The following is a 27949-nucleotide window of genomic DNA, read 5'->3' as shown; positions in this document are numbered from 1 at the left end:
TAATCTATTTAACGAAGCATAACTTTTATCCCTGTGTAGGGAAGCTGTCTTTTTCGTCTGCTCTTTGAACAAAATTTCGGCAGCCAAGTAAGGAGTTAAAGCAGTTGATTTTCTTCTCTTGTGACCCTTAAGATTTTATTCAGTTTTAATACCCTTTATTTTTCTTCCATTTTTAGTCTAAGCCTTATTTATATTTTTTGCAAACCGAAAATTAATGCTCTCTTGTACTTTCAGCTTTTCAGTTCACACATAGACTTGAGTTATGGTGAGTATGATCCATAAAATTTAATTTTCAATAGCTCTGTCGGACTCTCTTTAAGATAGAAAAATAAATTTCAATTCTTCTCTGTTTAATCCTTGGTAACTATGAATAATTGCTCTATCTCCTTAAAGATCCTTCGGTTTACACTTGACGTCGAGAAACTATGCACACATCCAGAATCGGTAGAATCAAGTTCAGAGACTGAGAAGCCTTGGCTAGTAGTAACATGTACCAACTCAAGGGCTACTTTCGTTTGCTTTATATAGCAAATAGCAAATTTATGAAGATTAAAACGTACGGTACCGTGAAATTGCTTTGCTCTTCACAGATCGGTAGCTGTATGTGTGTGGTTACGGTTCCGGGAAATCAGGTTCTGATTCCGTTCACGTTTAATATGGGACTGATTTGATTCGGTTTCTGTCCTGGTAATTAGGCTTAACAAATATGGAAACGCATATTTTGAGAATGCATAAATGTATTTATACATACAGTTTAATCACTTCCACGAATAGGACAATCATTTACAAGGTTTTTTTTATCACACGCCATAATATATACAACTCAGCAAATCTTGTGCTTAAAAAATAGTCCTAAAAACAACTTTTTTAACGTTGATAAACTTTATAAAATTGAAAATAGCGCCGATGTGGTCTAGCGGATAGGCTGGCGCGAGTCTGGTTTTGGTATGCCAGGCGTACTAGGTTCGATTCCCGGTATCGGCAAGAAAAACTTTTTGATTCGATTCCCATAAGTGGCCGACAGGTAAGATGTGTTTCTTCATATAACTGACTATATAATAAGAATGTTCAATCAGTTACCAGCTGGTCAGGTATATACACGGATGCCGGAATACCTGTAAGTAAACTAGCCCACCTGATTGACTCGTTCTTCCAATATAAACCTACATCAACACAATACATTCACTCCATAACAGTTCATACGAAGCCATGGGGTCCGGGTATGGTGTACGCGTTACATTGGAGATTTCTCGAACTTAATAATCTAAAGAATGCATGTGAACACATACTTTGGCAGAAACTGCGGTGAATCCGTGCACCCATGGTGGATAACCAACATACATACATAAACTTAATAAAATTGAAAATAACACCTGCTCAGTTGTGCCAATCGAATTGAAATCGATGTTCAATACTGTTTAATATTCACGATGAATTGTAAGTATGTTATTTTCATTGACTTTTTTTCGGCGAGTTTCGAGCTACTTTTGTGATCTCTAAAAAATTTAAATGTTGTACAATTTTGCATTTTAAAAGAACAAAATATCTTCAGAAAAGTGGTAGGCTTAATAGCGGTACGTTATACAAACATACTTTTATTCTTTTTCTGTTTCTGTTTATTAATAACTTTGTTGTCATCCCTAATTTTAATGTGAAACATTTCTGCACAAATTCTTTTGTTGTACATTAGACTAGTTCACTTTTCAATTTTTTTTCGTAGATCAATCAGTAAATTAGCCCACCTGATTGACCCGTTCTTCCAAAATATACTAACATCAGCACATTTCATTCACTCCATAACAGTTCATACGAAGCTATGGGGTCCGGGTATGGTGTACGTGTTGCATTGGAGATTTGTCGAAATTAATGATCTAAAGAATGCATGTGAGCACATACTTAGGCAGAAACAGCGGTGAATCCGTAGACCCATGGTGGATAGCCAACATCCATAGATACATACATTTCATCTTGTTTTTAACTGAACTGACTCCAGTACACAATTCCCCATTGAGAACAATCGAAATGACAATTTTCGTCTGCCAGAATGACTCTATAATGTCTAGAATAAGGTTGCCAGATTGCCCGGTTTTATCCGGGTTTGCCCGGATATTTCATACAAAATTTGGGAACAGTCCGGCCCTGCCCGGTTGCCCGAATTTCATTGGAAAATGCCCGGATGTTGCCCGGATTTATGCACATTATTTGGCAAATAGAACAAAAAAAAACAAATTGTGTTGTAAAAATTCATAATTTATGCCTTCAAAACGAAATTTTTGAGCAAGAAAAAATAATCATTAGAGGTTTTTGGAAGCCTCTAATACGATTTAAAATCTGTCGATGTACTTAAGCTTAGCTTAGCTTATTTGACTACTCATATCCACCTTAAATCATTAAACCCGAAATGCTTCATTTACAGTTTTCATAGACTCAACATAGTTTTCATTGTTTGTATAAAATAAAACATAATATAATATTCAATCATTCAATGCATTTCGAATTTCATGATCGCTGGCGTGGCTAAGCAGAACAAGTTCCACATCGCCAATGGTTGCTACTCCGTGATTGATCGAGGCCATCAATTTTGCGCGAGAACCAAAAGAATGGTGCTTGGGACTAGCAATTCATTCACAATGCACAAAACTCATGCTCTCCCTTTGAAAATGATCAATAACGGCGCCGGCCACGTCCTAGTAGTCAATGAGGGATAAAGGAAGGATTGTTAGTAAGATACTCTTTTGGTGTAACTGGCAACCTCTTATATTCGCGTACTTTAAAAAATTATTTTAAAGTAATCGAAAACAGAGGTACGCAAGTATCACCAGCTATGGAAACCGTCTGTACGTCTGCGAATCTATATTCAAGTATCAAAGGAAAGGGTTATGTTAGTAAGGGAAAGGTGAAGATCAGGATCCATTTTGGTGAATGGTATGACCTTGGGGTTTCGCTACACCTTCTATGCTCCTAATCGTTTCCTATTGAAACTCCTGTTTGTATCTATGAGGCCTGTTTAAACAAGAATCAATGATTTCAGTGATTTCCCAATAAAATTTCAAGTGACCAAACAGTACAGAAGTACAACAGAAATCTCAATAAAACTAGCTTTTTTTCCTCAAACTGTATCCTATAACATCAATGAATCTACAAAACGCCTGAATCTATCTTATTTATAAAATGATTAATTTTGAATAATTTAGAATTATCTTAAATATGTATAAATCGAATACAATAATAATCAATAGCGGGTTATAAATTTCTTTTAATTCGTCATCTTGCGTTTGATAGTTAAAAACAGTCATTCTGCAGATTCACAAATGCTTTTCGCTTCTCTGGCCTCATTATTCAGTTATTATTGTTATTATTACTTGTTCCAATATGTACTTATAAGTAAATAAAAGAAAAAAGACTATGTGTCAAAGTAAACGTTCATCTGTTTGTTCCTTATTTTCAATAATTAAATTGATCTTTGCATTAGAAAAACGGGAAATAGTTGTTTCGTTTTCTATCGATTTGAAAGTATGTTCTAAAATGGAAATTTTGCCTCGAACAGCGCTAAAACCGTTTCCAATTCAATCCTTCAAGTACATGGGGTTGAGAAGAAAACTCGTAATTACCTAATTCGAAAACGAAATGTAATTGATGAAGAGAACAAAATGTAACTATTTTTGTTTCCGTTTATCATTGTGAAATCGATAATAGCATTCGTTGATTCACTAACCTTTAACACTAACCAACAATATAATTTTCAATATTCAAGAATCTGTTATTTGGTGTAATAAGATTCTATAAAAAAAGTGAAATATCATTACATAAAATTTGTCTGCAACCTTTTGAGAAAAAAAAAACAAAAAAAAATCTGCGTTAAAAATTTACTCAAGAATGTTCAAAACAGTTTTAGCAGTGATTTTGGCAACCATGTATTTCGGTAAGTTGTTCTATCCCATACTGAACGAAGCTTTCCGACGTCGATAAGCTTGAAACATTTCGGTGCATTGAAATTTTTTTGGCCATGTTGCATACAAGTTATATATATGTTGTATGAAAACCTGTATCCGTTGTGCTGATGATATTATTTTATGTATCTTTGCATTACCGACAGAAATACTATGAAGCATATATGATTAGGATTAAAATAGAAAAATATACTTAGCTCGTATCGGGTCCCAACATCATCGATAGCTTAGAAAAATACTTATCTAAATAGTAACGACTTGTAACGCAACGGGGTTTGGAGATTTGCTTCAACGTTACGGCAGCGCACTCTGTTATTTAATTGAGCTGAAACATTTCTAAATCCCCTTCTCCATTCAACTTTCCTCCACGTCATCCGAAGACCAAAAAAACACAACTTTTAGAACGGAAATTTAGGCTTGTTTTTCACTATTTTGAACCTTTTTCACAAAACACGGCCGCACTTACACTGTACTAAACGATTAACACAAAAATCACCAATTGAAGTTAGCTATATCACGCGCGAATCTTATTTTATTCTTGGGCCTAAAAACCCGCATAAACTTCCCAACCAGTGTTCCCAACTCTCCAGCGATTTAAAATCTGTCGATGTACTTAAATGAAAAAACTTTTTTTTCAATATTTTTTTTCTTGATATTTGTTGAATAATTTTTGGGTTTTGAAAAAATTTGCCCGGATATTGCCCGGATTTCGGTCGTCAATTTTGAAATCTAATGCCCGGATTTTTTAATTCTAAAAACCTTAGTCTAGAAGTAAACATACTTCTATCAGTAGGGGGGAATGGGGATACTTGATCCCCTATTATTACTTTCATCATATCTTTTTGGAAAAAAATTAGCAACTCGCTGTCTTTTACATTTTCTGACAACGTGTGATTTCAAGTTTATTAGCTCAAAAGTTAGAACGATGGATGAATCCGTAAATCATCTGGAAGCATTGAATTAAAGGAAACTTGATCCTTCACTAATGGAAACTTGATCCTTTCCTCAAGGTGCCCTAACCTTAGGCTAAAATCAAGCAAAATCCAAAGATAAAAGGTCTGGTGACTATGCTGACTGTATTAGTTCCCATTTCACAGTTTGTTAGTGTCAGATAAACAGAATTCTTACAGTTTGTCTACTACCCTAGTGTCATTGCATACTTAATGAGCAATATTCTATTTTTTAGATGAAAAGAGTATTTTTAGTCCTTTTTAACAGATAATTATTGGATAAACATAAATTATTGGACAAATGCTAGTAATTTCGTGATAATTAATGATCACAATCCATTCAGAGGAAAATTATATCTTTTTGGACTCAAGGAATCAATTGAACCCATAAAATACATTTTGGGGAACTTTTTCTAAAAAAAAATTAATGTTTATAATTGCCTTGAAAATATGGCCTTATAAAGTTCATATTGTTGAATTTGGATTTAACGCCGCGAATGTTTGCTCTTGGATTTTATCGACTTTTTTTCGGCGAGTTTTAATATAAAAAACCAATTTTTACCAGTTGTCCAGACGTTTCGAGCTACTCTGGCTTTCGCTCCTCTTCAGTGGACACTAAAATTATATTTTTCTTTAAACATTCAATCTTAATTTTAATTTTTAATTGGAACTTACAAATTACTGGCCATCGTCTAAACTACTTTGATTTTGGACAGTTTGTTTTGTTTTTCGTTTACATTTGTTTGTCAGTGTCTGTGTTAATTTTGCAATGAAAGGGTCGTAAGCAGTTTTAAAATTCAATGAATCCCTTTGTCTATTGACTACATTATCGTCGCCTCTTAAATTAATATAAAATGTTTCGGTTGTTATACTGGCGTTGTATCCGGCGACTCTTTCCAAAATTTTGGTGTTTTCAAAATCAAAATAAATGTCCATTCTCAAGACTATGTTGCGCTAAACCTGTGCTTATTTGTTTTGTAGATACAGTTGTTTTATGTTGTTTTATACGTTTTTCTAAAAACTGGCTAGTTCCACCGATGTATGATTTCCTACATTGTCCACATTTTATTTCATAAACAACATTTATGTTTTTGTTCTTTGGAATTTTGTCTTTTGTTTTTGTGAAAATCATGACAATCAGACAAGGTAAAGAACATGATTTTCACAAAAACAAAAGACAAAATTCCAAAGAACAAAAACATAAATGTTGTTTATGAAATTAAATGTGGACAATGTAGGAAATCATACATCGGTGAAACTAGCCAGTTTTTAGAAAAACGTATAAAACAACATAAAACAACTGTATCTACAAAACAAATAAGCACAGGTTTAGCGCAACATAGTCTTGAAAATGGACATTTATTTGATTTTGAAAACACCAAAATTTTGGAAAGAGTCGCCGGATACAACGCCAGGATAACAACCGAAACATTTTATATTAATTTAAGAGGCGACGATAATGTAGTCAATAGACAAAGGGATTCATTGAATTTTAAAACTGCTTACGACCCTGTCATTGCAAAATTAACACAGACACTGACAAACAAATGTAAACGAAAAACAAAACAAACTGTCCAAAATCAAAGTAGTTTAGACGATGGCCAGTAATTTTTAAGTTACAATTAAAAATTAAAATTAAGATTGAATGTTTAAAGAAAAATATAATTTTAGTGTCCACTGAAGAGGAGCGAAAGCCAGAGTAGCTCGAAACGTCTGGACAACTGGTAAAAATTGGTTTTTTATATTAAAACTCGCCGAAAAAAGTCGATAAAATCCAAGAGTAAAGTTCATATTATACTCTAACGATTGACATATTTGAATTAACTTTATAATCATGATAATTTCATGTGGGAAATATTTTAAAGTGTTGAAAAAAGATCTTCAAATAATATTTTGGTAAATTTTTCCAAAAAGTTCAATAACTCTAAAAATAAAATTTTTAATACTTGTTGAAATAACAGCATTGCTGTTTTGTTCTATTAAAAAACATTTGATATTTTTAAGACATTCCGGTTTCGATAAAAAGTGAAGGAATCAAGTATCCTCATTCTCCCACAATAACCTGTGAGTTTGTACAAATATATGGAAGTAAGCGGTCTTCAATCAGCGGAACCAAAAAGTAGCGGAACATTTTAATTCTCTAGGTAAATGAAATTGTAGCGGCAAAACTAAACCGCTAACAAAAGTTAGCGGACTAACTAGCGTTAAACGGTTTATAATGCTTTTGTACTGATCACTGATTTTCAATGATGCTAAGAATAAACGGCTTCGCACGAATGTTGACAAAAATGAAAAAATGAACGACTTGAAAATGAAGTTGGAATAATAGTTTTGTTACGATTTTTCGTTATTTGAATTCAATACAGACCCCGTTCGATTTTGGCAACACGCCCGCACCTTTTGTGTTGCTAAAATGCAACGGTTTTTTTTCTCAACTTTTTTTTTAGTTTTTTTTACAAAATAACTATCATTATTATCAAAAACATTATTATAAGTCGATTTCCAACCATTTGTAGTCAATTTTTTTTCATCATGTTTTGATGCATTTTGCATTTTGCTTGTTTTGTTTATAATGTTTATTTTCATTTGTCAGATTTGCTGTTTTTGTCATTCTTCATCATTTTTTAGTTGTTTTTTGTCATTTTCAGTCTTTTGTATGAATTTGTTTTTAAATTTTTTGAATTTTTCTTAATTTTTCTGAATTTTTCTAAAAGGTAATGTTGTTTCCAAAAACCGTTCGATTTTGGCACATGTGCCAAAATCGGATGTTGCAAAATCGAATGTTGCCAAAATCGAATGTTGCCAAAAACGAACGGGGTCTGTAATTCTAAAAAAAAATATTTTTGTTCTCTTCTTAATGCTAGTAAAGAAACAAACTGATTTGAATTCCTTATCACTTATTGAACTATGGCGTAGCTCTATACAAATTCATGGCCTAAAATATAACTTTTTTAGCCTTTGATAGGTACAGTAGTTCATCAAAAGAATGATGTACAAAACATATGAATATAAGTTTTAAGATATTTTTTTTTCCAAAAGTTGTATAATTCTTTTGAATGTTTTTTTTTTTAAATTATAGATTACGACAAACATTTTTACGAAGAACATATCTCGAAAACTCTTGAACTTTGAGCGCTTTTAGCAACGCCTGAACAAAGTAAAATTGAGCTGTAATTTGGTACAAATCAGTTTTTGGCACTTTCAACAAAAATATGCGGTTCTTTTCCTAGTTTGATGATGAAGGCATAATGCTAAGTTCTTTAAGAATTGGGACACTTTTTTTAGCTAAAAGCTTGTTTTATAGTAATTGGGCATTCAAAATTTTGACAGCATTTTGCTGCCTGTTAAGAGTACTATCAGATCTATTTTTGTCAAAATTTTAAAAATACGCGTTTTTGAGATATTTTTTATGTTAAAGAAAAAGAAAAAAAATATTTTGCACAGTTTCCTTCAAAATCCGTCATTATCAAATTGAGAGCTGACAAAACCGTTGATTATTCGAAGAATTGCTGTGTTTGAGTGGTGGAAAGTATGCAAACATTGTCAAAAATGTCCACAAAGTTTAAATAAAGCATATGATCGGCAACTACGGTTAAAGTAGGCTTGCCAGATGCTTTCAGAAAAAAGCGGGACATTTCACGAAAAAAAAGCGGGACACAGCCGAAAAAAGCGGACATTTAAGAAACTCTTAAAAAAGCCTAATTTTATAGGCAAACTTATACGAGCATCATCAACCAATGTTGTTCATAGAAAGTACACTAAAGTTTTTCAACACGGATGGATTTTGCAAAAAGATTTTTGCATGACTTCTTTTTACATGGTTTTTTGCCATATGCACCGTTATTTTCCACGGTTCTCGCGAATAAACACGCTATTTGAGAGAAAAAAAAATTCAAGTCGTACATGTAAACGGTGTATTTGATATCGCGTAAAAAACCTTCGTGAAATTTGTTTAAAAATAAGTTGGTTTGGTAATTTCCTTAAAACTTTCAAAACTCAATAAAACTTCCATATTTATACACTTTGGACAATTGAGTCAAAAAAGGTGGTTTATAATAGAAGGCACTTTTTGTTTTGTGATGGTCCCACAGACCCATTTGGGTCCTTCCTCCACCCCATACGCTTTTTTAGGAGTGGGAGGGACTATTTATCCTCTGGATAATTATGTTTACTTTATTTGATCAATTTCTGTACGACTTGTTTGTCTTACTCCCGCGTATGTCCATCACCGTACATTTTATTTTTATCTGATATTTCTTCAGATCTTCATCACATCCATATGATCCTTTTTAGGATTGGTCATTGTTTCAGGTTGACTGTTTAACATATTGTATTGTCAGTTTCTTTAATTAAGATTAATGTGTATAACTCTATAATCTATAATTAAAGTTATTTAAACAATATTTTTTTCATAAATTGGTTGAACGTGCTTCAAGAACACTTAACTAAATCATAATATTTCTGTAATGCTAAGTGCTTTAGTGTTATTCCGTATGGCTAGACTAGAAGCGACCATGATGCAAAATAATTACTTTTAAATCAAATTAGGGCAAAATAAGTGACCACATCACGTCAAAAATTATATCAACAGAGACTTCAAAAATAACAACCAGAGGGTTGAATAATCAATTTGTCAGTTCTGTTTAAACAAAAAACAGTTTTTTAATGCGGATTTATAAGCTCCTAGACTGACTTACTTAGAGTCATTATTTGATTTTTCAGATCCTGAGATTTTTTATTATTTTTGGTTTAAGTTCAAAACGTATCCATATTTACAGCAAATTTTAAAGTAACGTTTTCATGATAAAAACTCATCATTTAGGTTATTACGGGATTTTTTTTTAAATATCTGATAATGAGCATGATAGTTCATTCTATTCTGGAATTGAGCTATCTAATCTTACACCTCACTTAGCATCTTTTAGTTACAAAAACTAAAACCAAAAATGATGTACCTGAGGACCTGAGAAATTCACGAAAAACATTTATGAAAATTTTTCGAAAAATAATAAATTCAAAACCTGTATTGAAACTCTCTTTGTGTGTGGTAAACGTCCAAGCTCGAGTGAAATTTACGAAGCAAAAATGTATGAGGTCCTCAGAGTCAAAGTGGTCAAAGTGTAAACATGGTCGGTTGTAAGTTAATAATCTCAAACGGTTCTTTATATTTTAAACTATATTTGGTGAGTTTTTCAAATTTTTAGTATTTTATTTAAATACTCCTACGTTCAACAGAAAAAAAACAAATTTTCGGAAAATATGTCGGTATATAGAAAATGGCCAAACATAACAATTTAAAGCTAGTTTTTTCGACATATGCTTTTATGCATTTATGTCCCTTAGGCTTCAAGGGCATTATATGAGACATTAAAGAAACCCTTTTGGAACAATTGACTATTGGAAAAAATCAAAATTTTGTTACTAAAACATATTGATGTTCCAATTCATTCTCCCGAGCATTAAATTCCACATTTTAATGTGTAAGCTCGTAATCTTTCATTACAACTAAACTTCACTTTGTTTTAATTGTCCCAATTAAAGATAATTAAAAAACCAAAACAAATTGTAATAGAGCATCATTGAATAAGATGAAAAATAGACGTTGATAAAAACGCGTTTTTATTAAAGAAATTGTGCCTTAAAATAGGAATAATCGAATCAAGTCCGACCTGTGGAATAAAATTTAGAAAAAAAACATAGTTCAGATAATTTAAGTACCTACAAAATTTGGATGAAATTTTTTTAAAATAGTTACTTTAGAACCCAAATTTAAAAAAAAGTAACTGGTGAGTGACCAGCTTTAAAAAAGTGACAAATCTACCAAAAAGTGACCAACTTCTAGCTATTGTTTAAAATAAAATTTTGAAAATGCTGCTTATTTTGCGAAAAAGATGTATTTTCTGTTCATCACAAAATTCAAATAAAGATTTAAATTTGATTTTTTTTCCAGTGTTAGTGAGTTTATTTTGTAGAAGTTCTCCGAGAAAAAAAGCGGGACATGTCCCGCTTTTGTGGGACGGATGGCAACCCTAGGTTAAAGGTCATCAGGAAAGTCAAGGCTCATACCAGAATTATTAATATTGAATAAGCGAAATACTGATTGTACATTGCTAAAATCACCCTCAAATTTTTCTCCGTTAAGAAAAAAGTGTTCTCTAGCTATGAGTCATTTAAACCTAACATCAAAAAACATTTTTTTGCTAAATCCATGGCTGTAGAGCCAGTAGCGAGGCAATGAAACAGGTGATTTCTGATTGACGACAAAACTTATGAAAACCCCTATTTCAAACAAAATCCAGCGTTTGAATCCTATAACTTGTCTGCTAGTGGCAAAGTCCCCAGCATATCAAAGTTTGTATTTACTGGGGGATTTGTATAAAATTAAATGATTTGCCAAGATTCTGCCCCTGTGGAAAAAAAACAATATTTCCCTAAACAAAAACTTTGGTTAAAGCCTAAAATGTGTAATTTTGCATGCAACCTACGATCTACACTAACCGATTATACTTTAAGGTCAATCTCATAATGGTATTACATCGTTGTTGTCAGATTTTGCCAGCAGAAATTCTATTTAAAACGCTTAAAAGTGATTCATAAATAATCGAGTTTTGTTAATTTCGAAACAGCTATATCCACTAAATCGCCCTCAGTTTCGTGGTATGAGTAGTTTGAGAAACTGATGAAATATCTTGACTGAAAAAAGTGTGCGCCGGTCAATGGGAGGTACCTAGAATAAAGTAGAAATTTTTCTTATAAAAACGATAATTTTTTTTTCAAATTTTATCATAAATTATCATATGATTGTCTTCATTTCCTTCATAGAAAGTATTTCGATGAAACGAATGGTTTTTGAGATACACGCATGCTTAACTGTCCCATTTCTAACAGAACTGAGCTTTACAAGACAACTAAAACATAATCTTACTAGTTCACAGTTATACTCCACCACAACACAACCGGACGACACGCTTTTACTAAAGCAATACAGAATCAACTAAATTTGTAAGTAATGCTGGAAAATAAAAAAAACCAACACCCACTGTACACTTCACAAATGGTTAAAATTAACTACACATAACTCACAAGATCCCTGATGAAAGTGTTAACCAATACTGAACCGTTGGATAAAACTTTAACTTTGATGAATTTAAGATCGAAAATAAAAACTCAAGTGACAAAAAACAATTTTTCTTGAATGTTACCAACAACGAACGGCTTTGCACGCATATTGCTAAGATTGAACGACTTGAAAAGGAAGTTAGCATAATAGTTATGTTTACATTTTTCGTTGCTCAAATTCAAAAATTATCTCAACAATGTTATTCTTTGATCACTTCTTAATGCTAATAAATTTACATAAATTAGGTATCAATGACTGCACTATAGCGTAGCCACAGCTACATATACAAATTCATGGCTTAAAATATATCTTTTTTTTTGCATTTGATAATAAATAATGTTAAACACTGAAAATAAGCTTTTTCACATCGAAAAAACCATTAAAATGTAAAATTTCAAAATATTGTGGAATTTTTTTAAATGTGTATATTCTAATCAAAGATTATGACGGACATTTTACACAAAGACCATATCTCGAAAACATTTAAACTTTCGGCGTTCTTAGGCACTCCTGAATAAAGACAAATTTAGCTGAGATTGTGTACAAATAAGTTTTTGGAACTTTAAACAAAAAATATGTGGTTGTTTTTCTAATTTGATGATGATGCTAATTTTTTTAACTAGTCGGAATTTCATCATACCGCATCTTTAAGGCTGAAATTGTATTCCGTAAGAAGTCATGCAATGGACCATATATGAATCAAGTTCATCGATGTTGGTAAATTTTTGCTAAAATTCTTTAAAATTATTTTTTTTACTTGTAATATAATAATCACTAGTGTACATTTGTATATGGTCTGGCCTCATCAACGCATATATTTTTCGATAATTTTTGTCCGTGAATAAAGCATAATGGATCATCCTTTTCTGATACATAAGTATTTCAATCGGGGGCTCTAAAATAAGAAAGAATTTTTTTTAAGAAATTACACGATTCCTAATCACTTTGAAGATTGAAAAGCATCTCAGAAACTCGCTGAACCTAGTAAATAAAAGTCAAATTTAAGCCGTACCTGAAGCTTAGTTGCCAAGTTGAAAAAGGGCCATTCCGAGGAAGCTATTAGCCAGCATCGATTGGAGTAAATTTGCGAAACGTGCTTGTTATGCGAATTGAGTTTTTCATTTTTCGGTTCCATTTGCTTCAGCCTTTCTCGAGAAGAAACCAATTCGATATAACATGAAAGCTGCTGGCATTTTACCACTTCATTCACCGGCTTAGATGAATGATGTGGAAATTGAGCCCCTGCGTTGAATAACGTTTTCGGTGGGAACATTACTCGGAAAACCGCGACCACAATTGAAAAATTCGCTGACACTTCAATCAATAACCGTTCATAACGTATGTTCATAGCAGAACAACAAAAAAAACTGCAAATAATCCAATATTGGAGAACGTTTCAGAGCGTGGCGAAATTGTTTCTTTCAGTCATCCGAATCCATCAAATATTTGGCCATCAATCTACGTCTGTGTGATGATACGCTGACCAAATAATGCGTTTTACCCACCGGAAATTGAATCCAGTTAAGTATCACTTGAACGATCGATTGCTTTCTCCTCTTCATTGGGCGGATATAATGTCAATTCGCAAAATTGATGGGAAATGACCGATTTCGGGACGGAGCTAAGCTGAAGCGGTTTTTTCCGGAAAGACTCAACCTAATTTATTTTATGTATTTCTACCAAAAATATTTTAAAAATAACATTTTTTTTCATTGATTGGGAGGAGATTTTTTGTTTAAAAAAATTAAATTTGTGGGAATATATCTTATTTCCCTCTATATATATAGACCTATTTCATTTTACTTTTGATACATCTTACACTTGAGTCCGACAGATTAAGCGCCCAATTCCGATAGATGCCTCTCTAAGTTGAACTTCTTAACTTCTTTGAATTTTTCAGGTAGCTGTACGGTGGGGAATACGACATACCTCCACGGAGAAACATTCAAATTGGATTGTCGAACACAATGCGTTTGTCAGGTAATTGAATTTCCATCACTCCCTTGGACAATATAGTTTCCCATCGCAGCCGTCAAGGGTCTTTTCCTCCTTGACTTTATTTTTTTCTTGCGTTTTTTACTAGAAGGTATTTTTATCTGAGACAGGCTTGTTTCGGTTCCACGGCCACTCAACCGTCAATTTCCGGCACTTTTCCCAATTTGGAGGGTTTGATTTTTTTCGCTTTTTTTCCTCTTTAGCCCTGATTTTTCAAATCTCCTTTTTGACAGGGGTTTCAGTTCGGGGAGATAGATTTTTTGCACCAACAGGTTTAACAATTACCGTGATAAGGAGAAATTAGGAAAAAGGAACAAGACAGCCAAGATAGCATTTCTTTTTTGATTGGCTTTATCAGCAAAACCAACTGCGGAAACCGTTGATAAATATAAATGCTTTTAGAGCGACATGATTGAAAAAAGAAACGACGGAACATTTTAATTTTGTATATATATTTTTTTTTGGTTCGATAATAGTCGTTTTAACATTTTTATGTCATTCTGTGTCAACTGTGTTCGAAGTTCACTCTTGGGCTCGAACTCACGGACATCGGCTCAGGAAGCAACTGACTTTCCAACTGAGCTAAATATATCATTAGCCGCTTAATTTTGTTTATAAAGTTTAAATCAATTTAATTATACAACGGTTGAGGTCATAAGGAAAGTATAAGTTAAAAAAGTCAAAATACAAAAGCGTAAACATTTCATAAGAGTTTTATCGAATTTATTGTCCCGAAAGTGCATTGCAGGTTAAAACATTTAAATATTACTTCATAGATGGACAAATGGCACAGTTTTGAGTGTTTTGACTGACAGTCTTGTTAAAAGTTCATTCATTCTTCGTTTATTTGGATTTTTTTCAATTCTTTTATTTTTTGGGATTTTAATCCATTTTTTTATCAAAATTTTAATTTTTTATAAGAGTTTAAATGGGAACTTAAAATAAATTTAAACAAATATGAAAAATGTTTGTAGATTAATAAGACATGGCGCACTTCGTCCTGCCTCCATCTGGTATTAAAATCATTAAAATAACAGAAATACTCAATACCTTTGTTAAGGTATTTTTTCGTTGTTTGATGAAAAGCACGACTTTTGTGCCACTGTTTTCTGATAAAAATAAGCTCTCCGCATTTCAGACTCTGCTTCTCTAAACACTACCTAAAAAAATCTGTAAATTTACATCATATCAGGCTTCGGGAGCCAAAGGGGTGTGCATAAAAGCTTATTTCGAGAAAAGTTGTGTTTGGTTATATTCTATACATTTTTCTAAAATTTGCATTTTTCATTTAAAGATAAAAGTATTTTAAAAAAATCAAAAAATCTGAAAAAAAAACTCATCAGATACTAGATACAGTTTGAAATATGAAAAATCGTTTGGCATCATTAACTCAAAATCGGCAATTTTTGCACTTATATCCCTTTGGCTCCGATTGCCTCATATATGATGTTAATAATAAGAAGCATCATATATGACGGAATTTTCAGTGTGAGTAGAATTTTGTAATTTTTCATAATTTTTAGAAATTTTCTAATTTTAGAAATTTTCTAACATTTCTATGACATGTTAAATCATTCAGGTTAAAAAAGTTATAAAATTAAAAAAAAAACTTGATTTCTTATTAATTGTTTTGAAAAATGAAATACCTAATAATAAAAAATATTCGAAAAAGAACATAAATTTCTTTGAGCTTCAAATAAAATAAAACAAATGCTAAGGTTACTTTTTAGTGGAAAAAAACAATAACGGTTTTTCAACTTCAAATTTAAAAAATATCAATTTTAAAATAATATCAAACATTTTGCCGGGACTTGCTGGGAAGAAAAAAATACTAATCTGTTAAAAATCATCGTTTAAAACATAAAATAAATAGAAGAATTTTCAAAGCATCGTATACTGTCTCTGTAATCATCGATTTTTATCTTTTACTTTTAAAATTATTTAACATCCCTCTATTGAAGTTCTCCATTTAAACTTTTCATTTTTAGTCAGCTAAGAAAGTATTATTCATAGATTTGACTGAGTCGCGCTGATTCAACGATTTGTAGAAAAATTCTATCTCATAAAAAACTTAAGTTTTGACAGCTCAGAAATAAATCAGTAGACGAAAAAATGACCGGTACATGGTGCTAAATTTATTAAAAAATCAAATAAACATTGACATAAAAGTGACCAATGAAATTTAAATTTTGAGTTTTGGTCAGGTTTTTGGGTGAAATACTCCTGTGTCCGGCGGTTGTTTGCACACATTTTTTAATTTCGCAAATAATTTCTAGATAACCAGTTTTATCAGTCAAGATAAAAAAATTTAAGATGAAGTATTGATTGAGTGCCACGAACAGGTTTTTCGGTTTGTGGGAAGCCTACCCATTCAAGAATATTTACATTTAGGCCCCTTGGCCGCATCGCCAATTTGAAGGAGTTGTTTCTGAAATAGGAACGAGATTACTGATGAGATATTTCGAATTTTGATATTATTTGTTTTTACTTACTGTTTGAAAGATAACGACGTTATAGAGTATTTCCTGAGACAGATGGTGGTAGGCTGGGGGAGGAAGACTGAATAAAAAAAGAAAAAAAAATTTCAAACGTCAAATTTCTCTCATCAATCTACCGACCAGTGCGAAGGTTCAAAATTTTACTTTTTTATTTAGTAATTTTTAATAAAACTTTTTTCATGCTGAAAAGCACTTGTTTTGCATAAAACAATGATTTAATTAGGTTTTGCTTTGCTCTGGTAAATTCCTGCATGATCAGGCGTATTATGTCGCTCAAATTTCGTCAAAGTTTTGAAGCTGATAAATAAAAATGGCTTGATTAATGGTTGTTCTAAAAATATAGCTAAATCTAAATTTAGCACCTAAACAACTGAGTTACATGACTCACTACACGAAACTGATCATCGTAAGTTAAAATTTGAACGATTACAAATCTTTTCAACAATTGCTGGCTTTTTGCCGAACAATAAAAAAACTATGCAGAAAACGATGCAGCAAATTTCAGTCTTCCTCCCCCAGGTGGTAGGGTAGCTTTTTGTTTATGTTTTGAAAAATGTAAACACCAACTGGCCGCCATTTTGAACTTGGGAGATTAGCACTGTTCAATTTTTTCTTCAAAGGAATTTATTTGTTTAATTTACCATTACATAACATCAACATTACCTTCAAAGTATTTCAAGTCTACAGTTATTTAATTTAGGGTAGTTTAAAAAATTAAAAATTTTGCATAACCATTACTATTGCACCGCCAATTTGGTTTCGTCACTATCCGGCCATTGAACATGCGTAGTGCTGTTGTTATTTTTACCCTACCACCAGGTGCCTAAAATTGTAAACATGAGAAATCAGCTGTTCATTTGACAAGTGGGGAAATGCCTTATTGCTCGTTCAGACTTATTATGGATTTTCTCAACTCTTCCTGAAGAAGAAGAAGCACTATCGCAAACGTCAAACATGGAAACTGAACTTTGAAACTGAAATAAATCTTCAGAACACTTTGATGCGTTTTTTACTAAGACAAACATCATGTTTTAGAATTAATCATGATATTTCAGCTCACTTCCATCTGTACCGTTGAGCCGTCAACACGTACGCCGGAGCATCGTATCGTTGCTGTGTACCTGCAGGAACATTTTTACATTATTTATTTTTTCCTTACCTGTTTTTCAATCAGCACTTTTCAGTGCTATAATTATTTTTATTTTCTTTTATTCATATTTTTCTCTTTTCTTTCCAGCATGGGGAAGTCTTCGGCCGGCTCAAGGGCCGGGAGAAAACGGATTGCCGAACCTAATTCAGGTCCATCGCCTAAAAAAGTTGAAATTTCCAATTCATTCGATGTCCTTCATAACATCGGTGATGAGGAAATATTCATATTTAATTCTGATAAGAGTACTAAGAAACCTTCTTCTTCTTATACTCTTAAAAACGAAAAGATTCCACCAATAACGGTCACGATTCCTGACTTCAATACCTTTAGAAAAGAAATCGTCACTTCCGTCAAGGATGTGAAGATTTCTTTTCAGATCGGTCGAAGGGGAACTGCTCGTATATTGGCGGAATCTTTTAATGATTTTCAAAAGGTTTTAAATTATTTGAATAATAAAAAACACCAATTTTTTACGTACGACACTAGAAGTGATCGTCCATTTAAAGTTGTACTTCGTGGTCTCACTGGCGATCAGACACCGGATGAGATCACAGCTGAATTAAATTCTTTGTTAGGTTTTTCTCCAATTCAAGTAATTCAAATGAGGAAAAGAACCAACACGAATAATACCAGTAGTGTTGGTTTTGCTCCTGAACTTTATTTGATCCATTTTAAAAAGGATCAGGTTAATAATTTGCAAATTCTTGAAAAGGCTCGTCTTATGTTTCATTGTCGAGTCAAATTCGAACCTTTTCGTAAATCTTCTACCAATTTTCTTCAAAATATTACGCAATGTCGTCGTTGTCAAGCTTTTTGTCATGGCACTAAAAATTGTAGAATGAATGCCAGATGCATGTTTTGCGGCTCATTCGATCATGAAAAATCTAAATGCCTTTTTGGTGGTGATAAGCCAAAAACAGAATTTTTTAAGTGTGCGAATTGCGCAGGTAATCATTCCTCGAATTCTCTAGATTGTCCCGTTAGGGCAAAAATTGTTGCTTCTAGGAAAAACCCCAAAGTTTCCAGAAAAGTTTCTTCTCCTCCTTCCTCTTTTTCGTCTACACACGTCAGACCGGCAAACAACCTGCCTGTTCGCGGTCAGCCTCGGCCTACATTGGAATCACGGCTGGGTAATACCCGAAGTGATTTTAATGTTACCTGGGCTGATTCTGCGCCACAGACTCGTTGTTTATCGTTCTCAGAGGTGGTTGAAAATGGGTTGCCCTCTTCAGGTTTAACTAATAAAATTGGGAAAAAACCAAGTCTCAACGTTCATGCGAAGGCTTGGGAAAATCCCCGAAATTCAAATACTTGTACTTCTCCTTCATTTTCTGATCCTAACAATTTTGTTGATTTGGGTGAGATTACTGAGGAAAAATTAAAATTTTTGCATCAAAATTTAATGGAAATGATGCAACTTATGTTGAAAGCAAATTCAATGTTTGAAGCTTTCCAAACTTCTTTTAATTATGCTAACAAATTATTATGACTTTGCGATTCCCTCATGGATCCAAATAGATGTTTAAATATTATGAATTGGAACGCTAGATCTTTGCTGGCTAACCAGGATGAATTCTTTTTATTTTTGAAAACTCAAAACATACATATTGCTGCCATCACTGAAACTTTTTTAAAGCCAGACAATAACTTGAAAAGCAATGCTTTCTTTAAAATTTTACGAAATGATCGACTTGATCGACAAGGTGGGGGTGTAGCTATTGTCATCAATAGTCGTCTCAAATTTAGACTTCTTCCTTCTTTCAATACAAAAGTCTTAGAAACAATTGGAATTTAATTAGAAACTTCTATGGGGAAAATTATAATTGTTGCCGCATATTTGCCTTTCCAATGCAGCGGTGAACAGAAAAATTTTTTGAAGGGAGATTTACAAAAACTCACCAGAAATAAATCTAATTTTTTTATTATTGGTGACTTTAATGCAAAACACCGATCTTGGAATAATATTTCATCAAATTAAAATGGGAATATTTTGTTTAATGACTGCTCTGCAGGTTATTATACTGTTGAAAATCCTAATGGGCATACTTGTTTTTCTTCAATTAGAAATCCCTCCACAATTGATTTGGTTCTAACGGATTTAGGCGAGCATTGTAGTCAATTAGTTACTCATGCGGACCTCGATTCAGACCACCTTCCAGTAACATTTTCTTTATCCCAAAGTCCCATTGAAAACCCTTTAAAATCAGCTTTTAACTTTCAAAAGGCTAACTGGGAGCGATATATGAATTTTATTGAACGTAATTTAGATGTAAACGTTCCACTGAATTCAATAGAAGATATTGATTTGGCTGTAGAAAATTTGACAACTTCAATAGTCAATGCTAAAGCCGCTTCAATACCCAAAGTTAAACATAAATTTAATCAACCTTTAATTGATGATGATCTTCAGTTTTTGATACGACTGAAAAACATTCGTCGACGCCAATTTCAACGAACTAGGGATCCTTATTTGAAATTAATTTATTGCGACCTTCAAAAAGAGATCAAACGTCGTTTAAATTTCATTCGTAATGAAAATTTTGCTAAAGCAGTAGAGGACATAAAACCCTACTCAAAGCCATTTTGGAAATTAACTAAAATTCTGAAAAAGCCCCAGAAGCCAATTCCTACTTTGAAAGATGGGGATAAACTTCTTTTAACTAATGCAGAAAAAGCTCGAAAATTAGCCCAACAATTTGAGTCTGCTCATGATTTTAATTTAAACGTTGTAAGTCCAATTGATGCTCAAATTTCCCTTGAATTTGATGATATTCTTTCTAAACAAAATGTATTTGAAAGTTCTTGTGAGACAAATATTGATGAACTTAAATTGATTTTCAAAAAATTTAAAAATATGAAAGCTCCAGGGGAAGATGGGATTTTCTATATTCTTATTAAAAAGTTGCCTGAAAGCACTTTAAATTTTTTAGTTAAAATCTTCAATAAATGTTTTCATTTGGCTTATTTTCCCAATAAATGGAAAAATGCCAAAGTAACTCCAATTTTAAAACCTGGAAAAAGTGCTTCAGAGCCTTCAAGTTATCGACCAATTAGTTTGCTTCCTTCTTTAAGTAAACTATTTGAGAGAGTTATTTTGAATAGAATGATGATTCACATTAATCAGAATTTTATTTTCCCTGATGAACAATTTGGTTTTCGTCATGGACATTCTACTACACATCAACTTTTGAGTGTAACTAATATGATTAACGCTAGCAAATCTGAAGGTTATTCAACTGGTGTTGCTCTTCTTGATATTGAAAAAGCTTTTGACAGTGTTTGGCACAAAGGTTAAGTAGCTAAATTAGCTCGATTTGATTTTCCTGTATATCTCACCAAAATAACTCAAAATTATTTGACAAGCCGAACCTTACAAGTAAGCTATCAAAATGCATGCTCTGAAAGGACACCCATTAGAGCTGGTGTCCCTCAGGGCAGTATACTTGGGCCAATTTTATACAATATTTAAAAAACGAACACACACATATATGATCTCAGTGAAACTTCATTTTTCTTTGAAGAGATCTAAATTCTACTTAAGACTAAAGCATACATCTTTCAAGGATATAATGGCTAGCATCTTACTAATGCTAACACCACTAGCCCACAGAAAGTGTACTATGTATGCCGTGACCGAGACTCGATCTCATGACCTCTGGCTTAGAAGACTGGAATGCTATCCTCTAGGCCACGGTCGGCGGCCTAGAGGCGGCCTATTTTTACTTCTGATCTTCCTGATGTACCAGAAGGAAAAGGTAGAAGACTATTTGCAGATGATACTTTGCTTTCAGCCAAAGGTCGAAATTTACGGATGGTACGCAGTAGATTGCAACAAAATTTAAATTCCTTTTTGAATTACTTGAAAATGTGGAAAATTTCTCCTAACGCTTCTAAAACTCAACTTATTTTATTTCCCCATAAGCCAAGAGCAAATTTTTTAAAACCTAATGAAAATCATTCCATAACTTTTAATGGGGTTTCATTAAAATGGTCTGATAACGTGAAGTACTTGGGACTTACACTTGATCGGAATCTTACTTTTAAAAATCACATTGAAGATATTCAATCTTAATGTAATAAATACACTAAATCTCTTTATTCTCTCATCAACAGGAAATCCCGACTGTGCCTGAAGAATAAGATGCTTATTTACAAGCCAGTCTTCCGACCAGCGATAATGTATGCAGTTCCGATTTGGTCTAGCTACTGCGCGACGAGGAAGAAGGCCATCCAGAGGATTCAGAACAAGGTTCTGAAAATGATTTTGCGGCTTCCACCTTGGCACAGCACCGAAGATCTTCATCGGATTGCAGGCATTGAAACTATCGAAGAGATGGCCAACAAAATAATCTCCAACTTCAGAGGCAAATCGATGCAGTCTTTCATCGCAGAGATTCGCTCTCTCTACAATTAGTTTAATTTTAGGATAGCTTTAGTTTTTAGTTTTAAGTTTAAAATATTTTTTACACGACAGGATGTTCCCCTTTATAAAAATGCTTGATTGCGCTCAGCAAATTTAAGTCAAATAAATAAATGTTAGTGATTATTTAACTAAAGGGCTCTGAAAGTTCATTATTGAACTGAACACCTAATTTAATGTATTAATGTAATATAAATGTAATGATGAATTGGTACAAATAAAGATATATTTAAAAAAAAAATGATATTTCAGCAAGATTTCAAACCATTTAAAATGATTACTGCACATGATAATATTCTGATTGAAGCATTGTTTACCTAAAGAACCTTGGTAAATTTGATTTAAAAATTCAATCAGAAGGAAGAAGAAGAAAGAAATCAGAGCTAATTTCAAATTGTTTTTCTCCGTATTTTTATACATAAAATCGAAGGATTAACATACAATAAACGGTATTTTTCTTTAAAACTTTGAATCTTTTTGGCAAATTTTTGTGTTGGGAACAAATTGTCAAAAACTTATTCCAGAGTTTAGTTTCGGTAAAAATGACAAAAAGGAGTCAAATTATTTTTGCCAGCTTTCTCTAAGTTGCTGATTTTTAGTTATTTTCATCCGCAATGATGATTCATTTCTCAAGATTTTTCAATCGTTATTTGAATAACGATTGAAAAATCTTGAGCGATGAATCATCCTTGCGAATGAAAATCCCAAAAACAAATTGACTGAAAATGACCTTGCAATCTTAAAGCACTGATCACCTCAAAGTTTGTCTGTGCTTAAAGATGACCTAGTATTTTTACATGTTCATAAGAAGATTCAAAAATTGTTTTATCAAAAAAATATCCTGAAACCATGAAAATAATTATTTAAATATTTAAATATTAAGTAAAAACCAACAACGTGTCAAACAGCTTTGTTGCAAAACGCCGTTTGACTCAATCAAACATATATTGTGCATCGTTTTGGAACTGACAACACATACTTCCGACAATCTAGTACAAACATAATTTTTCGGAAGTTGGAAGTCCGACTCCTGAAGTTAAATTTAGTGCTGGCGTGATAAAAATATTGAATAGAAACTAAACTTGAAATCCTAAATTTGAATGAATTGAGTTAACACAAACATTATCACATAATATACAGTTCAAAGAATGTTTCAAATAAGTCATATCTAGATGTTTTAAAGTAATCGACTCTTATCGATATTTAACAATCTACTAAACTCGCCGAAAAGTCAATTAATTCATTCAAATAATAATTTAGTTCATCTTAAAAAAAAAACGATATTACATATCATATGATGATTTGATTTAGTGTTTCTCGGCTACACTGACGAAAATGCAACCTATCAGCAGAGCTGTCAAATATCGGGTCTAACTCAGGGGGGTGACAATCTGGTTCTTCTTGCGAACAAGAATCTTTTTCTTTTTTTCTATCCATCGGGAGAAACGTTTATGGTGTTTTCCTCTCAAAGCAGTACAGAGTTAAAAAAGTCAAAATTTCAACCAATGAGGAACCAGAATGATGGTTGTGTTAGTTTGCAATCATTCATAATTCTCTAGGATTTGACATCTAGTCCGGTTCCTTGACAGCAAAATGTCAGGTTTGTTATGGCCCAATAAATCGTGGGCCTGTAATTTTGATGGTTGTCAAAATCAATGACAAAGGATAGGGCTGTCACCCCCCTGGTCTAACTACCGTTGCGTAAATCAAATTTTTCTCTAAATACGTAATAAATTGAACTCCGAATGATCCGACCGTATCTTAACCGCAAAAAACCAATTCCAATATTTGCAGATAAACAATAAAAACAAAATTGCTCGCACGGAAATGTATAATATTATCAACTTTCAATTATTTCAATTATTACTACGCACTGAAAGTTGACGATTGAAAACTGCGAATTTGATTTTATTCATCGAGCAGTGTCAAAAATCCATTGGTTTCGACAGTTATCCCGTTTATTCTTTGGGAATAAAACTTCGGTCTGAATGGGTCGATTCACGATGACTTAATTCCCTTTTGTGTTGAAAGTTCGCCAACGGGCTGAAAGAGAAGAAAATTTCCGAACCGACATTTCAGTACCGCATTGACGTTTTGGTACCAAAATGCTTTTGAAATCAAAGGGGAACTGACTTTCAGGTTCCAAAAAGTCAGTACGGTGCGTTTGTATGTGATTTGACAGTTGTCCTTTGCAGTTCGCACGTCCTGCTTACAACATTTGCACGGTCAAAAAAAATTAACTAAACACTCAGTTGAAGGATAGCAAAAAACCAAGTCTCATTTTGTGAACTAAATTTAGCGAATTTTTTGGTTTCTTACCGGTTATCTCTCCGGAAATGAACAAAAAGTTGGAAATTCTTGTACATGTTTTTGGAACACTTTTTCCAACACATTTCTTCTGAACCAACCCACTTTGCATTGAATGTTCTGGGGCAAAAACTTCTAACTTCTTATTAACTAATTTCCTTTTAAAATTTTTTGTTTATCCCAAAATTGAGCTGAGAGCTGTTGCTGAAAATGTGTGAATAAGAATAAAATGAGGACCCAAATGTTTGCTTTGCTTTCTCAGCATGCCGAATTGGAAAATAAGGAATCAAAACAGGAATCTCGAAGTGTCAAAAACAGTAAAGTCAGGCATTGCATGAATCGCAACCTGTATACACATCTCAGGTGGCGATGGAAATCCCGTGCTAAGTTTTTTTGTAAACATTGTAACCATGCCAATTCGTGACGTCAATTGCATTTTCAAACAAACAACCATCATCGCTGTACCAGCGAAAACTAAAGAAAAAAAACTATTGCCAACTGCTGTTTACGATTCTCGCCTAGGATACATAAACATCCTGGCAAGTGACGTAGGTTTGTTTACCTTTTTACTTTTTGAATAACGAGTTCTGTAACAGTGTGCGTGTTTCTTCATCACCTTCTTTGTACCACATAGCGTGAATCTAGCTATACCAATAAATATTGTTGCCAGGCAGAACAAACTTCACACTATTCGAACAATTACATCATTGTATTATCCTCTAGAGCAGCTGTAATCGACACGTCAGCTTGATATCCTAGTCAGAGGTCTGTAGGAAATATAAATAAATAAAAATGGGATCCCACGATCTATTCTAAGTATTACAAGGTGATTTTATTCAGTGTGACAAAAATAGTTAACGCACACACATTTATATCGCATATTATGAGAGAACGAGAACAAGTTCGGGGAATCTCGGAAGAGTCTTGAGAACAAACGGCAAGAAGAGCAATTTTGCGAGTCAGTTTAGAAACTATTCTTATGGCTAACGGAAGTATAAACTTGGTCCCAATAGTTAACGTCGTTTTACCGAAAAATATTAAATAGTGTTAAAGAAATTCACTACAGGTAGGAGGTCAAAGTACTCTGCAAAGTGATCCTTAACAGGATTCAGGAGAAGATCGAGGCTACACTCCAACGGCAACAAGCTGGATTACGATCCGGGCAATCATATGAGTACCACATCACAACGCTACGAATCATACTGGAACAAATCAACGAATTCCAGGACGCTCTTGCAGGTGTTCGTTGATTCCGAAATAGAATTTGACCGACTGAACCACGAAAACATCTGGGCGGCTTTAAGGCGAAGAGAAGTCCCAGAGAAACTTGCACATCTCATCGAAGCACAGTACGAGTCATTTTCGTCCAAGGTCCTACTCGACACGGTGTCTTGTCTGATCGAATCCCGGTAACTTCTGGAGTGAGACAAGGATATATCCTATCACTGCTACCTCTCTCATCGAATGAAGAGATCTTGACTGGATCGATTGATTGTAGATCAATACCAAACCGAGGATTGCCATGGAATCCTTCGACAATGGAGTAGTTAAACGACCTTGACCTGGCAGACAATATTGTTTTGCTCGCCCAAAGACAACAAGACATGCAGAGCAAACTCGACGACCTCACTGAAAGCTCCAAGGCAGCGTGTCTCAAGGTCAATGTCGGAAAGACAAAGTCGATGGAAATCAACACAGTAAATCCTTCCAATTTCGTGATAGCTGGGCAACTAGTTGAGAAAGTGGAGTGCTTCCTGTAACGCCTGATGGTGATACCAAGAAAGACAGCGAAACCAGGATCAGGAAGGCCCGATTTTCGTTTGCGAGTCTCTGAAACATCTGGAGAGCAGGTCAGATTTCTTTACGAACGAAAATCCCAATCTTCAACTCAAACGTCAAATGCGTATTGCTGTACGGGTGCGAAACTCGGTACACATATGCGTGACGACGCATGTGCAGTGGCTTGGCAACTGCATCTCAAACGTGGAACTACATCGCCGGTGTCATAAAAGGGCGCTAGAAATCGAAATTTGGGAACGTAAGTGGAGATGGATTGGGCACGCGCTGGGAAGAGATGGAAACGAGATTTGCAGAAAGGCACTTGACTGGAATCCAGATGGGCATCGGAGAAGAGGCAGGCCCAGAAGCTCGTGGCGGCGTAGTCTAGTCTGTCACTTAGAATAGATCGTGGGATCCCATTTTTATTTATTTATATTTCCTACATTGCTTCCCTTCTCTACCGGTCGAAAAAGTTACCAGAGAAGCAACATATTTTTTTAGTTTAACGTTAAAATTAATGAAAATATTTACTTTTTTTCAGTTCTCGATACTTTAAAGCTCATTTGAATTTAAGTTTGTTAGGATCAAATCTGTAAAATATTAAACCACACAAATATTTCCATTTTTATTCACATGTGGTTAGCTGCTGTTGTTGATTGTGTCCAGTCAGACTTTATTTCCAAAAAAAAAAATCATTTGAAAAGTATATACGCAGACATTTTTAACTTTTTGTACTTAATTATTGATTTCTAGTCATAAACTTTTAAAAACTCGTTTCTGTAAAATAGGAGCAATTTTTTATTTGTATTGATGATTAAAAACAACATCAACTAGATACCCTAATTGCGAGTCAGTTTAGAAACTATTCTTATGGCTAACCGGTTTTACCGAAAAATATTAAATAGTGTTAAAGAAATTCACTACAAGGTCGAATAACAATCAAACTTTCTTCACGTCGTTAGGTGTCTTACTAATAGTGTTTTCGTTTATTGGCAGTGGCAACCTAGTTACCCACGAGTTTAGCCCTAAATGCTGTTATTACGTTCGGTTATTAATTCAGAAGTCCACTAGTTTTGCCCGAGATTTGAACCTCAAGCAAGCGGTTGCACCCCTAAAAAATTGTCAGTGTTGGGGGTAAGCATAAGGGTGAGTATAGCAACCATATATATGCATCGTCCCGGGTAACGATTCTGTTTGTTTATTCAGAAAAAGTTTTGCCGAGTGGGGATAAACGAAAACGGCATAAGTAAATTCAATAGCGATCGCGGGTGTACATTTTAACAGATAACTATGATTGTACAAGATGTATAGGTACTAATGCAAAGGAAGTATCAATTGAGAACTTTTATACATGCAGATACTACAATCATAGGGGAAAGTCGGGTAAGACGGACACAGCGGGTAAAATGGACACTTTCAATATTTCGAAAATTACAATGTTTGACACTAATCTAATGATGGGAATATGTTCGCCTTAGTGTATCAACACTTTCGAGACCCTTTGTTTATTAATAGCAAGGAAGGTCCCATAATAGTAAACAAAACAAACAAAAACTTTGAGGATCCATTATTTGATGTAATTTTCTCTCCTCATAAAATAGTTCATAACTCGCAAAATTTTCAAAAATGTCAACCGTTTTCAAGGAAAGAGTGTTTATTAGGCTTCTTTCCAACCATCTGGAGGAAATCAGCGAGTTTCGGTCAAAGGGCTTGAACATCAAACGTTTTGAAAAAAAAGTTGGCAAGAGCAATTGGCGATCGAAAAGCACTCAACATCTCA

The 27949-nt window shown here is 33.5% G+C and overlaps 1 protein-coding gene across 2 annotated transcripts in view; it reads left to right on the top strand.

Annotated features, from left to right (window-relative positions):
* Nucleotides 1–27949, top strand: part of LOC129757203 (uncharacterized) — a 483998-nt gene that overhangs the window by 370296 nt on the left and 85753 nt on the right. For both annotated transcript variants that reach the window (XM_055754336.1, XM_055754337.1), the window contains exons 4-5: nucleotides 235–265; nucleotides 13921–14000. In XM_055754336.1, coding sequence (XP_055610311.1) covers nucleotides 235–265; nucleotides 13921–14000 — 111 coding nt within the window. The remainder of the gene's footprint in view (nucleotides 1–234; nucleotides 266–13920; nucleotides 14001–27949) is intronic.

The sequence above is a fragment of the Uranotaenia lowii genome, chromosome 3 (assembly GCF_029784155.1).
Source record: "Uranotaenia lowii strain MFRU-FL chromosome 3, ASM2978415v1, whole genome shotgun sequence".
Taxonomy (NCBI): Eukaryota; Metazoa; Arthropoda; class Insecta; order Diptera; family Culicidae; genus Uranotaenia; species Uranotaenia lowii.
The sequence above is the reverse complement of the archived record's forward strand: the minus strand, read 5'-3'. Positions and strand labels throughout refer to the sequence as shown.